The sequence below is a fragment of the Strigops habroptila genome, chromosome 1, assembly GCF_004027225.2.
Source record: "Strigops habroptila isolate Jane chromosome 1, bStrHab1.2.pri, whole genome shotgun sequence".
In the NCBI taxonomy this organism is placed as follows: Eukaryota; Metazoa; Chordata; class Aves; order Psittaciformes; family Psittacidae; genus Strigops; species Strigops habroptila.
The window spans coordinates 1,137,119-1,152,997 of NC_044277.2; the positions used below are offsets into that span (position 1 = coordinate 1,137,119).

At 54.3% G+C, this 15,879-nt stretch overlaps 1 protein-coding gene across 2 annotated transcripts in view; it reads left to right on the top strand.

Moving 5' to 3' along the window:
* The first annotated feature begins 10,264 nt into the window (after positions 1–10,264).
* Positions 10,265–15,879, top strand: part of ZC3H3 (zinc finger CCCH-type containing 3) — a 151,394-nt gene continuing 145,779 nt past the window's right edge. The window contains exons 1-2 of one of the 2 annotated variants that reach the window (XM_030481027.1): positions 10,265–10,361; positions 14,405–15,797. In XM_030481027.1, the coding sequence (XP_030336887.1) occupies positions 10,316–10,361; positions 14,405–15,797 (1,439 nt within the window). In that variant the 5' untranslated portion in view covers positions 10,265–10,315. The remainder of the gene's footprint in view (positions 10,362–14,404; positions 15,798–15,879) is intronic. The other variant, XM_030481036.1, reaches the window with a different exon arrangement.

Consider the following 15,879-nt stretch of genomic DNA (forward strand, 5'->3'; position numbering starts at 1 on the left):
GAGGTGGGACCAGGGGTGCAGGGGGTGGACAGGGGCTTCCTCCCCAGCCCCATGCTTTGGGGTTTTCCATCAGGAGGGGATCTTGTGGTGTTGGGGCTCCTGGATCATGTCAGGGTCCTGGGGGTGATACAGGTTCAGGTACCTGGGGGTTAAGGTGATGGAGGCGCAGACACGCTGGGGTCCTGGTAATGGAGACTTAGGAACCCAGAGATCCAGGCGATGAAGGCTCAGGTACCTGGGGATCCCTGTGATGAAGGCTCAAGCATCCAGGGGTACCAGTGATGGAGGCTCAAGCACCCTGAGGTCCTGGTGCTGAAGATTTAGGAACCTGGAGGTCCTGGTGCTGGTGGGTCAAGCACGTGGTGATCCCTGATCTTCTGATCCCAGAGGAGCCCAGAGGCCTGTGGTGGAGCAGCACAGTGTTGACCACCAAGCAAGGGATGTGTCCCAGCATTGGGAAGGATTTAGGGTCAGAAGAAATGTCCCATCCATGCATGCACCCATCTGAACTGCAGCAACAGGAGCTGGGAAGAGCAATGGCCCCTGTGATGGTGCCACAAATGGACCCACTGGAAACCACTGGGGTCCCCACTGTCATGGCATGGGGTGCGCCAACACGTCTTGATGCTCACACATTGAAGGGGCTGCAAATTGAACCAGTTTGTACCTTTACACCTAAAAACAGACAATGGTGGGACAGGGACTTTGGAGCAAAGCACCTTCTTGGTGGGTTTTGCTGGTGCTGTCTCCAGTTGCCTCTGCTGGGGCAGAGATTTTGGCAGCCCCGGCAGGACTTGGCCTGTGTGGACCTCAGGAAGTTCAATGAGGCCAAATGTAAGGTCCTGAGCTGAGGTTGGGGTGATCCCCAGTATCAATATAGACTGGGGGTGGATGGGTGGGTGGATGGATGGAGGGATGGATGGATGGAGGGATGGATGGAGGGATGGATGGATGGATGGATGGATGGATGGATGGATGGATGGAGGGATGGATGGATGGATGGATGGATGGGTGGATGGATGGAGGGATGGATGGATGGAGGGATGGATGGATGGAGGAATGGGTGGAAGGATGGGTGGATGGATGGATGGATGGATGGATGGATGGATGGATGGATGGAGGGATGGATGGATGGATGAGCCCTGAGGAGAAGGACTTAGGGGTGTTGGGTGAGGAGAAGCTCCCCATGACCCGGCTTCAGTGTGTGCTTGAGCCCAGAACCCCCCCGTGTGCTGGGCTGCACCCCCAGAGTGTGAGCAGCAGCTCAGGGAGGGGATCCTGCCCCTCTGCTGCGGGAAGGGGAGACCTTAGAGCAGCTCCAGGGCCTAAAGGGGCTGCAGGAAACCTGGAGAGGGGCTTTGGACAAGGGATGGAGGGACAGGCCAAGGGGAATGGCTTTAACCTGCCAGAGGAGAGATTGAGATGAGCTCTGAGGCAGAAGCTCTTCCCTGTGAGGGTGCTGAGGCGCTGGCACAGGGTGCCCAGAGAAGCTGTGGCTGTCCCATCCCTGGCAGTGTTCAAGGCCAGGTTGGACACAGGGGCTTGGAGCAACCTGCTCTAGTGGAAGGTGTCCCTGCCCGTGGCAGGGGGTTGGAGCTGGAGGAGCTTTAAGGTCCCTTCCAACCCAAACCATTCCATGATTTTTTGAAGCTATCCCTTCAGTGGGGCTGGACATCTGGGGAGCAGCTTTGAGCCACATGGCAGTGGGTCAGCAAGGACGAGGGCATTTAGGCTTTTACCCTCTTGAGGGCTGGCCCCACATTAAGGGTCTTGGCTGACTGGAGGGCAAGGAGAGGTCCCATCTTTGCACTCAATGGCTGCAGAACTCCCAGTTCCCAAAGAATTGGAGTGAAAATGAGATCCTTAAGGTTGTTTTTTTGGGTTTTCCCTTCCTTTATCCATGAATTAACTTCTCCGGAGCAGAATAAGCCTTTCTTTAAGGCAACAAGCTGCAGAGATACTGGCTTCTTGTGTTTCTGTTTCCCATTTCCAGGCAATTCCCATTTTGGAGCCCCCAGAACACGAGGCTGGAACTGAAGTTCCCAACCACAGCGAGCTGCGGTGGATTGAGGATCAGAATAGAAGATTGTTTGTACACAGGGGATTTAGCAGCCTGGGTTTGGCTTCTGATGTCCATCCAAACGCGAGGGTGGGGAAGGAATGCTCTGGCTTCGGTCTGCAATGGAGTCACTGCTTTAATTTTAGCTTCTCTGGAGGAAAGCTTTAAGCAAGGCACTACCAAAGCAAAGCAGCCGCTGGAGGATGGAGGGGATAGAGGAGCTGGAGCTTCCCTCTCACTCACATGTGGCCTCCATTGTGCATCACCCACACAAACTGGTGATGCTGAGCACCCAAAATCCATGTGTTCCTCTTACAACCCTGACGTGACTCGTCTGTGCAGGTCAGAGGAGGTGTTGGGACATGATGGAGCTGCCAGTGTCAATGCTGGGAGGGTAGAGCTGCGTTCAATGAGCCATGAATGCACCAAAGGACCTTTGTTTGGTGCAAAGCTCCACCAAGGGGTGCCAATAAACCTCCACCAAAACATAGAGGAGCTTTGTGAGACCCCACTTGCAGCACTGTGTGCAGTGCTGGGGTCCTCAGCGTAAGGAGGACATGGAGCTGTTGGAGTAAGTTCAGAGGAGGCCACGAGGATGAGCAGGGGCTGGAGCAGCTCCCGTGTGGAGCCAGGCTGAGAACATTGGGGCTGTTGAGCCTGGAGAAGAGAAGCTGCGTGGAGACCTCAGAGCAGCTTCCAGGGTCTGAAGGGGGCTCCAAGGATGCTGGAGAGGGACCTTCATCAGGGGCTGGAGTGATGGGACAAGGGGTGATGGGTTCAAACTGAAAGAGGGGAAGCTCAGGTTGGACATAAGGCAGAAGTTGTTCCCTGTGAGGGTGCTGAGGCGCTGGCACAGACTTTTCCCAGAGAAGCTGTGGCTGCCCCATCCCTGGCAGTGTTCAAGGCCAGGTTGGACACAGGGGCTTGGAGCAACCTGCTCTAGTGGAAGGTGTCCCTGCCCATGGCAGGGGGTTGGAACTGGATGATCTTAAGGTCCTTTCCAACCCAACCCACTCCTCATTCTATGATTCTATGATTCATCAGGTGCAATTTATGGCAGGAAAAATTGATCTCAGGAGGAATTAAGGAAGTTTCATTCCCTCTGTGGCTTTGCCATGGTTGATAGTTACTGCTGGATGCGAGCATCAGCCTCTGCTTTGCTTGAAGCTCAGTGATGTCCTGGTGAGTTGGTGCTGTCTGCAGTCCCTTTTGGGTCAAAACAAAGCCAGAAAGGTCTCAGAATATCACCACCTTCTCCCTAAGCATCTTTTCTTTACTTCTAGGGCTTGCAACGAAATAGCTGATGCTGCTTTTCCTTCAACAGGCGATGCAGCAAATGCCACTGCTCAGTCACTAACCTGCAACTCAGTGTTTGTCAGGAAGTGCTTCCCCTCTCTTCAGTGGTGTTGTGAAATTCCCAAAACCTCATTGCACCAAAAGGATCTGCCAATGTTTTCAGCAATGAATCCCAGGCCGTGCAACGTGGGAATGTTGCAACAGCAGCTGGTGTTGCAATTGCACTAGACAGGGATAAGCTCCGATCCCTGGTTGAGCACATTGTCCAGGAGAGCTCTGGATGGGAAACTGTATTTCTAAAGCAAATATTTAATTGTCAGTGAATGGATTTCTGTCTGAGCAGGGAAAAGTCCAAATCCCAAGTGCTTGGGGAGCAAAGTCCTACCTCCTTCCCAACTGAAGCTGGACCAGTCATGGAATCATAGAATGGTTTGGGTTGGAAGAGATCTTAAAGCTCATCCAGCTCCAACCCCCTGCCACGGGCAGGGACACCTTCCACTAGAGCAGGTTGCTCCAAGGCCCTGTGTCCAACCTGGCCTTGAACACTGCCAGGGATGGGGCAGCCACAGCTTCTCTGGGCACCCTGTGCCAGCGCCTCAGCACCCTCATAGTGAAGATGCCACCACGGGCGTGTTGGTTGTTCCCCTTGGAAATGAGGTGTTCACTGCAAGGGAAACAGCCACATTTCCATTACCAGGAGCTGGTGGGTTCCCACAAGTCACTGTGGTCACAGACACCTCCTTGCCCACTAAAGGAAAATGCATTTTGCTTTGGGGTGTCTTTGTCCTACAGGATCCCCTGTCTCACAGAGCAGAGGGTTTGGACATCATCAGATTAACTGAGGTGTAGCTGCTCTTGCTGCTTAGAAAGGTTTATGGGGCTACAAGGATGCTGGGGAGGGACCTTCATCAGGGACTGGAGTGATGGGACAAGGGGTGATGGGTTCAAACTGAAACAGGGGAAGTTCAGGTTGGATATAAGGAAGAAGTTGTTCCCTGTGAGGGTGCTGAGGCGCTGGCACAGGGTGCCCAGAGAAGCTGTGGCTGCCCCATCCCTGGCAGTGTTCAAGGCCAGGTTGGACACAGGGGCTTGGAGCAACCTGCTCTAGCGGAAGGTGTCCCTGCCCATGGCAGGGGGTTGGAACTGGATGATCTTAAGGTCCTTTCCAACCCAAACTATTCTGTGATTCTCTGATTCTCTGGTTCATGGCTGGTCCTTGCTGTCTCCATGCAAGCTCAAACCATCCCAGCTTCAGTGGGTGAACATGAAGGAGAAAAAAGAGGCTTTGCTCTCTATCCCCACTTTAAATACCTTGAAAAATAATGACCCCAACTGGGAATGACAGTGATGTGGAAGCACAAAGATCATCGCTCTGATTTGTCCCCATCCCCACATACATGTATTTAGGTCTGTGTGCAGCTCCTGCACGAGCAGCGAGACTTGAGGCAAGAAAGAGGGACAAAAAATAGACATCACAGCAGAAAACCAGTGCCCACTTGATAAATGACAGTGGCTTCTCCTTTAGGATCGTGCAGCAGCTTCTTTTTCTGTTGCTGACATTTTCCTCTCTGTTTTCCAGCTAACCCAGGAGACGTCTCCTTCCCTCGAGCCCGCGCTCCTCAGCCTTGCTATTATCAGCAAAAACTGTGATTCTACACTTTGGTTGCCCTTGGGAAGGACTTTTTTTTCCCCCTCTCAAGTTAAAATAGCAAAAACTTTCTGGAGAAGAAGTAACTTTCTTCAGCTGGAGGCTGCGCTCCAGCTCGGAATTGCAGCAGCACACAGAGCACAAGATGATGCCAGGACGGGCTGAGGTTGGTAAGGTGATGCTCCAAATGGGTTCAAACCAGAATAAATAAGAACAAAATAAGTTGAGGCTGGGAGGAAATACTACCCAATAGCTTGACCATGGGCAAGGTGGTCTATTGGCATCTATGTCAAGTCTCCACTGCACACCGAGGTTGTGGGGCTGCAGGAGGATGGAGCCAGGAGGGGGCTGGTCTCTGCTCCCAAGGAACAAGGGATGGGACAAGAGGAAACGGCCTCAAGCTGCACCAGGGCAGGTTTAGATGGAGCTGAGGAACAATTCCTTCCCCAGAGGGTGCTCAGGCATTGGAACAGGCTGCCCAGGGCAGGGCTGGAGTCACCGGCCCTGCAAGTGTTCACACCCCGTGTAGCCGAGGCCTCAGTGCCATGGGTTAGTGGTGGCCTTGGCAGTGCTGGGCAATGGTTGGACTGGATGAGCTTAAAGGTGTTTTCCCACCTCATTGATTCTATGATCCAGGGATGTTAGGAGATCATTGAGCCTTCATAAACCCTCTTGTGGGAGGAGGTAGCAGAAGCACCAGTGCTTCCCACTCTCCCTGCCATCAGGTCTCTGCAATGTGCTGGTGCAGCACTAACAAGTCCCATGTTTTAGCTTGTCTCAGCAAGTTTACACTGAGCCATTGAGGGACTTCAGATTAAACCAAAAGCTGATGAGACCATGATTTCAAACGTGGGAGCAGCTTAAGCAGGTTCTGCTGCACGCTTGTGCCTGGATCTGCAGCTTGGGTGATGCTGAAGGCCATTAGAGGGATTAACACCATGGTTATTCTGGGCTGAAGGAGACAATTTGATTTCTCTGATGTGTTTCCCTCCCTAGGGCAGTGTCAAACCCCCGCACTTGCTTTTTGCTGGTTGCTTAATTCAATCAGACTTACAAACAACCCTGGGTGCTATGAACAAAGAACAAGTGCTGTGAATTCCTGTAGCTTTCAGATGTGTTGCTTGGAACAGGCATCAAGTGGAGAAGCAGCTGAAGTGCTGCCTCGTGGAAGGCTGGGAAGAAAATCAAGTGTTTCTTTCAGTGATGCAGCCCCCTTGTTTCTCCTTTGCCCTCTGCATCTCAGGGGAGAGATGTGAAACTCTTTGCACAAGGAATGTTCTTCTCTGTTTCCTGGAGAAGATCCAGTTAATTCTTCAAATCATAGAATGGGTTGGGTTGGAAGGGACCTTAAGATCATCCAGCTCCAACCCCCTGCCATGGGCAGGGACACCTTCCACTAGAGCAGGTTGCTCCAAGCCCCTGTGTCCAACCTGGCCTTGAACACTGCCAGGGATGGGGCAGCCACAGCTTCTCTGGGCACCCTGTGCCAGCGCCTCAGCACCCTCACAGGGAAGAATTCCTTCCTTATCTCCAACCTGAACTTCCCCTGTTTCAGTTTGAACCCATCACCCCTTGTCCTATCACTCCAGTCCCTGATGAAGGTCCCTCTCCAGCATCCTTGGAGCCCCCTTCAGACCCTGGAAGCTGCTCTGAGGTCTCCACACAGCTTCTCTTCTCCAGGCTCAACAGCCCCAATGTTCTCAGCCTGGCTCCATACGGGAGCTGCTCCAGCCCCTGCTCATCCTCGTGGCCTCCTCTGCACTTGCTCCAACAGCTCCATGTCCTCCTTATGTTGAGGACCCCAGCACTGCACACAGTGCTGCAAGTGGGGTCTCACCAGAGCCTCTGCTCCTCTGGCTGCCCACACCCCACCAAAGCTCTCCTTATGAGGAGCACCCAGCATTGAGCAGGATCCCACATGTTGGTGTCCAGCTCTGCTTTGCCCTGTATATTCCTTTTTTTAGCTGCCAACTTTTGCCGTAGATCGGCCAAACGGGGCCCAACTGCTTTTAGCTCCCTCCTTCCTGAGGATGGGCTCTGTGGGAGTGGTGGATACGTGGCTTCCCTGGGTTAAAAATGAGCTTTTTCTCTGCGTGTGCTGAATTCATTTGAATTCCGAGCAGCCCCTTTCTGCAAAGCCTCGACTCTTTGTGCCAGCACCAGGGAGGGAACAAGCAGCTGGGAGCGGAGGAGGCTGCTTGTGCCAGAAGTGCCAATTGCTGCCACTTTAAAGCAGTTACGAAACCCTGGGAGGGGGGTTTGTGATCGATTGAAGCTCATCTGAGGCTGCTCAAAAGGAGGAGAGCTGCAATCTCTGCCTGCCTGGTCCTCAGCTCATTCCCATCCATGCAGGACTTTGCAATAAGGGAGGACGTGGAGGGGTTTTGTGCAGTTTTAGGGCTTCAGGGCCAGGCTCCCCGACTGCTTTGTACTATGAAACCTTCGCTACCATCTGCACAAAGTGGTTTATTCCTCTGGGTTGGCTCTTCCTCATATTCCACCATCACATTGCTTTAAAAGGCCACTAAAACACAGCATAAATCATTTATGAATCCACCTTTCTGAGCAGGCAAATTCTGGGCTTGCCCCAGGGATGTTATTTGATCAGAGCTGGGACAGGCAGAGCTCCCTAAATGCAACGGGAAGTGAGACATCCCAAGGGGAAGCTTCTGTTTTAAATGATTTGAGGTTGATGATCAGCTGCTTTTATAACGTTCCCATCATGGGAGTGTTTAAAGGAAGCAGCTTTGTGCTGGTGCAGCTTCTTGGCTCAGCTTTTTTCACACAAATAGTTTAAAAGGTAATTTTAGGCTGGGTTTTTATCTCCTTTGAAGACTTGAAGATCTGTTATGGCTTTGTTTGAAGTTATGGGGTTTGTTCCCTTAAGGAAGAATGAAATCAGTCAGAAAATAAACTCCTTAAGGATAACATCCATATAAATGATGTTCTCTGGTTGTGCTCTCAATGGGATGGATACGCCTTGTCGATACCCCCAATTTGATTAGGGGCTGGAGCACCTCCTGTATGGAGACAGGCTGAGAACATTGGGGCTGTTCAGCCTGGAGAAGAGAAGCTGCGTGGAGACCTCAGAGCAGCTTCCAGGGTCTGAAGGGGGCTACAAGGATGCTGGAGAGGGACCTTCATCAGGGACTGGAGTGATAGGACAAGGGGTGATGGGTTCAAACTGAAACAGGGGAAGTTCAGGTTAGATCTAAGGCAGAAGCTCTTCCCTGTGAGGGTGCTGAGGCGCTGGCACAGGGTGCCCAGAGAAGCTGTGGCTGCCCCATCCCTGGCAGTGTTCAAGGCCAGGTTGGACACAGGGGCTTGGAGCAACCTGCTCTAGTGGAAGGTGTCCCTGCCTGTGGCAGGGGGTTGGAGCTGGAGGAGCTTTAAGGTCCTTTCCAACCCAAACTATTCTATGACTCTATGATTCTATGATTTGTACTGCTGACACAGAACAACACTGGTCGCTACATGACTTTCAGAACGGGATGTGCTGAGGGGTACCATTCCTCATCACACTTGTGCTCCAGGCCCTCCACCAGCCCCGCTGCCCTTCTCTGGCCCCACTCCAGCACCTCGGTGTCTCTCTTGTAATGATGTTAGGGGGGAATGAAGAGCTCATCTACACGCAGCAGATGAGCAGGCACCTCTTTACTGCAGGGCTGGGTGCTGGGTGGCATTGCCACAAATCCAGCACACCCCATGTTGATTTCATCATTACATTTATAAAAACAAATGACAAGGTAGAACACTCCCAGTTACAACGAGCGATTAGTGATTTACATACAAGTATAATACGTGCTGTGGCATTTACTACGCTTGAGCAGAGGAAGGGTCTTCACCTGGGCAAGGGTGTCCTTGATCTGTGGGTGTGTTTTTAGTATTATAATGAGAGTATAATGAGGATAGTTCATCTAAAGGACACCCTAATCTTGTTTGGTTGGCCACCTAGATATCTGCCTTGCCAGCTTGTCAAATAACTCATCTTCTATACAATAGACCTGAGGTGCTCTGGTTATGGTCTAGAGAGCAGGAACTAAGGTTAATGTGATCCAGAGAATAGGGACTCCATGCAATGCAGCGCTGGATTTCAAGCAGCACAGCAGCCCATCCATCATTGGTTAATAAGTGCTAACATAGCGCAACATACCATTCCATACCATAACATATCATATAACATATGTTATATGTTATAACATAACATTACACTTGGGTTGAGGCAATCCCAGGCACAGCTACAGGTTGGGTGGAGAAGAGATTCAGAGCAGCCTGAGGAGAAGGACTTGGGCGTGTTGGTTGATGAGAAACTGAACATGAACCGGCTTCAGTGTGCGCTTGAGCCCCAAAAACCAACCGTATCCTGGGCTGCATCAAAAGAAGCATGAGCAGCAGGTCAAAGGAGGCGATCCTGCCCCTCTGCTCTGCTCTGGTGAGGCCCCACTTGCAGCACTGTGTGCAGGGCTGGGGTCCTCAGCATAAGGAGGACATGGAGCTGTTGGAGCAAGTGCAGAGGAGGCCACGAGGATGAGCAGGGGCTGGAGCAGCTCCTGTATGGAGCCAGGCTGAGAACATTGGGGCTGTTGAGCCTGGAGAAGAGAAGCTGCGTGGAGACCTCAGAGCAGCTTCCAGGGTCTGAAGGGGGCTCCAAGGATGCTGGAGAGGGACCTTCATCAGGGGCTGGAGTGATGGGACAAGGGGTGATGGGTTCAAACTGAAACAGGGGAAGTTCAGGTTGGATCTAAGGCAGAAGCTCTTCCCTGTGAGGGTGCTGAGGCGCTGGCACAGGGTGCCCAGAGAAGCTGTGGCTGCCCCATCCCTGGCAGTGTTCAAGGCCAGGTTGGACACAGGGGCTTGGAGCAACCTGCTCTAGTGGAAGGTGTCCCTGCCCGTGGCAGGGGGTTGGAACCAAATGAGCTTTAAGGTCCCTTCCATGATTCTGTGCTTCTATAACACTACATAAAGGCTGACTTCTGAAATCACGGTGTTCTTAGCGTTGTGTCACAAACAAATAGGGAAAGATTCAGTAAAACTTAAGCTAATGCACAACAATGAGGGGCTTCAGCATTGAACACGGTACAAATGGGGGCAGCTGGGCCAGGCTGGGCCGGAGCCGGAGGTTGGGCAGCGCGGGCGGCGGGACCCGGAGCCGGGGCCAAACCGGGCCCCGGTTCAGGGTCAGGCTCCAGCGGGACGTGTAGGCCTCGGTCTGTTCCGTTGCCAAGCAACGGCGGGCGCTGCGTGACGTGCGCGCAACGGGCGGCGCAGGGTGATGACGCGGCGGGTGCGGGGCGGTGCGGGGCGCTGCGGGGATGGAGGAGAGGGAGCGGCTGTGGAGGAAGATCCGGCTGCTGCAGGGTACGGCCGGCGGCGGCGGGGCCGTGCGGGGCGCGGGGTGCGGGGGGGCCGGGCCGGGCGGGCGGGCGGGGGGCAGGGAGGTGTCGATGGGGGGGGGTATGGAATGGTTGTGGGGGGGGACCGCGCGTCGATGGGGGGGGGACGGGTTGTGAGGGGAGCCGGGGCGTCGGTGAGGGGGGGACGGGTTGTGGGGGATTGAGGTGTCGATGAGGTGGAGGGACAGGTTGTGGGGGGGGCTTGGGGGCTAGGACGGGTTGGGGGGGGATTGAGATGGGGAGGGGACGGGTTGTGGGGAGATTGAGGTGTCGATGAGGTGGAGGGACAGGTTGTGGAGGATTGAGGTGTCGATGGGGGGGGACGGGTTGTGGGGGGGACTTGGGGGTAGGACAGGTTGTGAGGGATTGACGTGTCGATGAGGAGGGGACGGGTTGTGGAGGGGACCTGGGGGGTAGGACGGGTTGTGAGGGGATTGAGGTGTCAGTGGGGGGCATGGACAGGTTGTGGGGCGATTGAGGTGTCGATGGGGGGCGGACGGGTTGTGGAGGGATTGAGATGGGGGGGGACAGGTTGTGGTACGATTGAGGTGTCGATACGGGGGGGATGGGTTGTGGGGGGGACCTGGGGGGTAGGACGGGTTGTGGGGGATTGAGGTGTCGATGGGGGGCATGGACGGGTTGTGGGGGGTTGAGGTGTTGATGAGGTGGAGGAACAGGTTGTGGGGGGGACTTGGGGGGTAGGACGGGTTGTGGGGGGATTGAGGTGTTGGGGGGGGATTGAGATGGGGGTGGACGAGTTGTAGGGGAATGGAGGTGTCGATGGGGGGGGACGGGTTTTGGGGAGATTGAGGTGTCGATGAGGTGGAGGGACAGGTTGTGGGGGGATCGAGGTGTCGTTGGTGGGGGGGCAAGTTGTGGGGGGGACCTGGAAGTCAATAGGATGAGGGGCGGGTTGTGGGGGAACTGAAGTGTCGATGGGGGGGAGGACGAGATGGGTTGTGGGGAGGGTTGGGGGGTAGGATGGGTTGTTGGGGGGGATTGAGGTGTTAAGGGAGACGGGTTGTGGGGGGACCTGAGGGAGTAGGACAGGTTGTGGGGGGGACTGAGGTGTAGATGGGTGGCATGGACAGGTTGTGGGGGGACAGGAGTCAATAGGGGGGAAGTATAGGTTGTGGGGAGGACTTGGGGGGCATGGACCGGTTGTGGGGGGGATGGAGATGTCGGGGGGGGGGGAGTGGTTGTAGGAGGGGAATTTGGGAATTCCGGGGGGAGGGACGAGCTGTGAAGGGCGCCTTGAGGTTGGGAGGGTGGATTTTGAGGTGGGGACCTGGCAGTGTGTGGGGGGGAAGGACCAGAGAGGATCCCAGGAGTGTTGGGGAGGGGAAGGGATGGGGCCTGGGAAGAGCCCAAGGGGTGGGAGCGGTGGTGGGGACCTGGGAATACTTGGGAGAAGTGGCCCAAGGCAGGGAGGGAACAGAGACCAGAGAGTGCTGTGGGGTTTGGGGGTGTCCCGGGGGGGTGTCCCCATGCTGCTGGCCCCTGCAGGGCCTGTGACCCTCCTGGCTGGGGGTGTCCCCTGCCCCACAACCCCCAGGGCTGGTGACACAGAGGTGGGATGTGCCCCTCGCCCATTGTCATAGAATCATGGAGTGGTTTGGGTTGAAGGGACCTTAAAGCTCATTCAGTTCCAACCCCTGCCACGGGCAGGGACACCTTCCACTAAGAGCAGGTTGCTCCAAGCCCCTGTGTCCAACCTGGCCTTGAACACTGCCAGGGATGGAGCATTTACCACTTCTCTGGGCACCCTGTGCCAGCGCCTCAGCACCCTCACAGGGAACAACTTCTGCCTTATCTCCAACCTGAACTTCCCCTGTTTCAGTTTGAACCCATCACCCCTTGTCCCATCACTCCAGTCCCTGATGAAGGTCCCTCCCCAGCATCCTTGTAGCCCCCTTCAGACACTGGAAGCTGCTCTGAGGTCTCCACGCAGCTTCTCTTCTCCAGGCTGAGACTCCTCATCATGGCAGAGGAACATGGGGGGAGGATTTAGATATAGATATATATTTGTGTGCCCTTTCCCAGCTCTGCTGAGCATCAGCTCTTATTCTTAGCACCAACTCGCTCTATTTATAGACCTCAAGGTAATTTTTCCTCATTAGTAAGGCCACAGATTCCACTCAGGCCTTGCAGGGGATCTGCCCCTTGCCTGGAGCTCCTACATGGTGGGGGTGGGATGAGAGGAAGGCCAACATGGTCCTTAAGGCCTCCTCCAGGAGGGATCTGCTGACACTGCAGTTGCACCGGCAGCTCTGTGACACCTTGTGTAGGAAGAGCTTTTCTACACGGCCACGTGCCTAAAACACAAGGCTCAAACCCCCTTTGATAGCCCCTCTTGTTGGAAGGGTTTCCTCACCACCGAGGCTCAACAAGTGCAGACCCTCCCCAACTGACCCAGATCTGTTATCCAGAAGGATACAACAGATCTTCCTTAGGAGGCCAAAGCACTGGGTGGTGGCGTGGCAGAGGGGCTGCGGGGACTCAAAAGGAAAGCTGGGGCCACCTCAGAACCTCCTTGTTGTAGCTATGAAGAAGATACAGGGAGCTGGTGCAGGGCCTGGAGCACAAGTGTGATGGGGAACGGCTGAGGGACCTGGGGGGGTTCAGTCTGGAGAAGAGAAGGCTCAGGGGGGACCTTCTCGCTCTCTGCAACTGCCTGACAGGAGGCTGGAGCCAGGAGGGGGCTGGTCTCTGCTCCCAAGGAACAAGGGATGGGACAAGAGGAAACGGCCTCAAGCTGCCCCAGGGCAGGTTTAGATGGAGCTGGGGAACAATTCCTTCCCCAAAGGGTGCTCAGGCATTGGAACAGGCTGCCCAGGGCAGGGCTGGAGTCACTGTCCCTGCAAGTGTTCACACCCCGTGTAGCCGAGGCCTCAGTGCCATGGGGTAGTGGTGGCCTTGGCAGTGCTGGGGAATGGTTGGACTTGATGGTCTTAAAGGTCTTTTCCAACCCAAATGATTCTGTGGTTCTGTGCTTTGTGGTTCTTGCTGGTGGTGCCTGTTCTGGGCCACGTGAATGACCCTCAGAGACTGCTCTGAAGATACATCTGGAAATAAAATCAGCATTTTATTAGATCAGGCTCCAAACCCAATAATTCAAACCTGCACTTTGGCACCTAAAAGAGAGCAGAAAGGGTCAAACTGTGGCTGAGAGCACAAGTGAGGAGTGTGAAGGTTCTGTTGGTGGGTCTCTGGTCCAGACCTGTGGTGAGCTGGGACCAAACTCCTGTGAGATCACTTTTGTTACTGACTTTCATGAGGCTTGAGGGAGATATTTAGGTGTCTCCTTCCAACATCAGTTGTGTGAGTTGTGGTGTGTGTGGAGCGATCCTCATTGCAGCATGAGGAAAAGCAGAGCTGTGCTGCAGTCACATTCCTGTGGGATTGGGGATGAACAGATCCCCAGTGTGTTGGGATTGATGCTGTCAAATTCCTCTGGGATTGGGGACGAACAGGTCACTGATCTGTTGGGATTGATGCAGTCACATTCCTGTGGGATTGGGGATGAACAGATCCCCAGTGTGTTGGGATTGGTGCTGTCAAACTCCCCTGGGATTGGGGATGAACAGGTCACTGATCTGTTGGGATTGATGCAGTCACATTCCTGTGGGATTGGGGATGAACAGATCCCCAGTGTGTTGGGATTGGTGCTGTCAAACTCCCCTGGGATTGGGGATGAACAGGTCACTGATCTGTTGGGATTGATGCAGTCACATTCCTGTGGGATTGGGGATGAACAGATCCCCAGTGTGTTGGGATTGATGCTGTCAAACTCCTGTGGGATTGGGGAATGAACGGGTCACTCATGTGTTGGGATTGATGCTGTTAAATTCCTGTGGGATTGGGGATGAACAGATCACCCATTTGTTGGGATTGACGCTGTCAAACTCCCCTGGGATTGGGGATGAACAAATCACTGATCTGTTGGGATTGGTGCTGTCAAATTCCCGTGGGATTGGGAATGAACAGACATTGTCTTCTCCTCCTTAGGTCTCATCAATGACCACAAGAATGCGCACGGGGACGTGCCGCGGCCGCTGCCATCCCTACCACCCAGGTGGAACCCCCCCCGGCAGCCTCCCTTCAGCAGGAGGGGGGCATTTTTGGCCAGGTACCCCCAGCAAGCTCCAACAAGGGATTTCCAGCAGCACCAAGGTCATTCCTGGAGGAAAAAGTATTCCCTTGTGAACCGGCCACCGGGAGCAGCGTGTGACGTTGGGAGCAGTGCAAGTGCCAGCACATCCCAGGCTTTTGGGAGCTGTGGGGACAGCCAGGCCTCTGAGCCACCAGAATCATCTCCAGAGAGACATGTGGACCTAACCACTGATGGTAACATAGTTGTGGGGATCCAGCTGCCCCACAGGTTTGCCCAGTTTGGTGATTCCAAAGGGTTTCCTACTGTTGGTTCTTGCTGCAAGCTGGAAACGATGGTCACAGCGTCAGGTGACAGGAAAAAGGTGCCAAAATCTCCATCCGTGAGCCAAAACGAAGGGAGGAGACCTTCTCTCTCTGTTTCATTCACTTCATCTCACAGGTTTGTGAGTTCAGCCTGTGGGAGCGTGGCAGAGAAGCCCAGAACAGTGCTCGTGGCTGGTGACATGACTGGGAGCTCCTCAGTTTCCTCTGGAAGCACCAGTGAAAGCGCCGTGACACTGAAATCAGAACCTCAGCAGCCTTCGGTGTTGCCAGACCGTGAACCAGCTCGATGCTTGGTGGGGAAGAAGACAGAAGCACCAGCTCCAGGGCAATCCAGTTGGGAGCAAGACAGGGATGCTTCCAGAGAGACAAAGCTCCTGGACAGTGGTGAGCCACACTCCAGACCTGCTGTGACTTCAGTGGTTGGGATGACTCCAGTGAAGAGCAGGTTTGTCCCCAAAGCTGTTGGTCACCTAAAAGCTGCCTCAACCCCCATCTCCAGCAAAGCTCCAAAGTTCAGGAAAACCAACTACACGTGGGTTGCAAACCCTGGGAGATGCTCTCGTGCTGTGAAGAGATGGGTGAGCCCTAGAGCTTCAGAAGGTGCTAAGAGGGTCGCTGGTGGAGCGGACAGAGGTGCTAAAGTGTCACCAAAAGCAGACTTGGGAGCAAAGGGGAAGAAATCAGGACTTCAGGCCAAGCTGGGGGTTTCTCCCAGCAAATACAAGTGGAAAGCCACCACCTTGCAGAGCTCACCCTCCACCTCCAAGTCAGCGTTCAGGTGGCGATCAGAGGATCAGCAGAAGCCTCCAGCCCCCAACGTGCCTCGAGCCAGCGCTGTCCCAGCACCTCTGAGTGCTGCAGCCGGTGGACTCGGTGGGGTGAAGTCCTCCTTTGGTGACACCACGTCGTCCAGTTACAAAGTGAAGAGTCGGACCAAAATCATCAAGAGAAAAGGCAGCTTGGGGTAAGTTGGGTGGTTGCTGATGGTGCTGGTTGTATTTTGTGTCCATTGGCTTCGTGTAAGTGGCTCTAAGTGAAATTCCAAT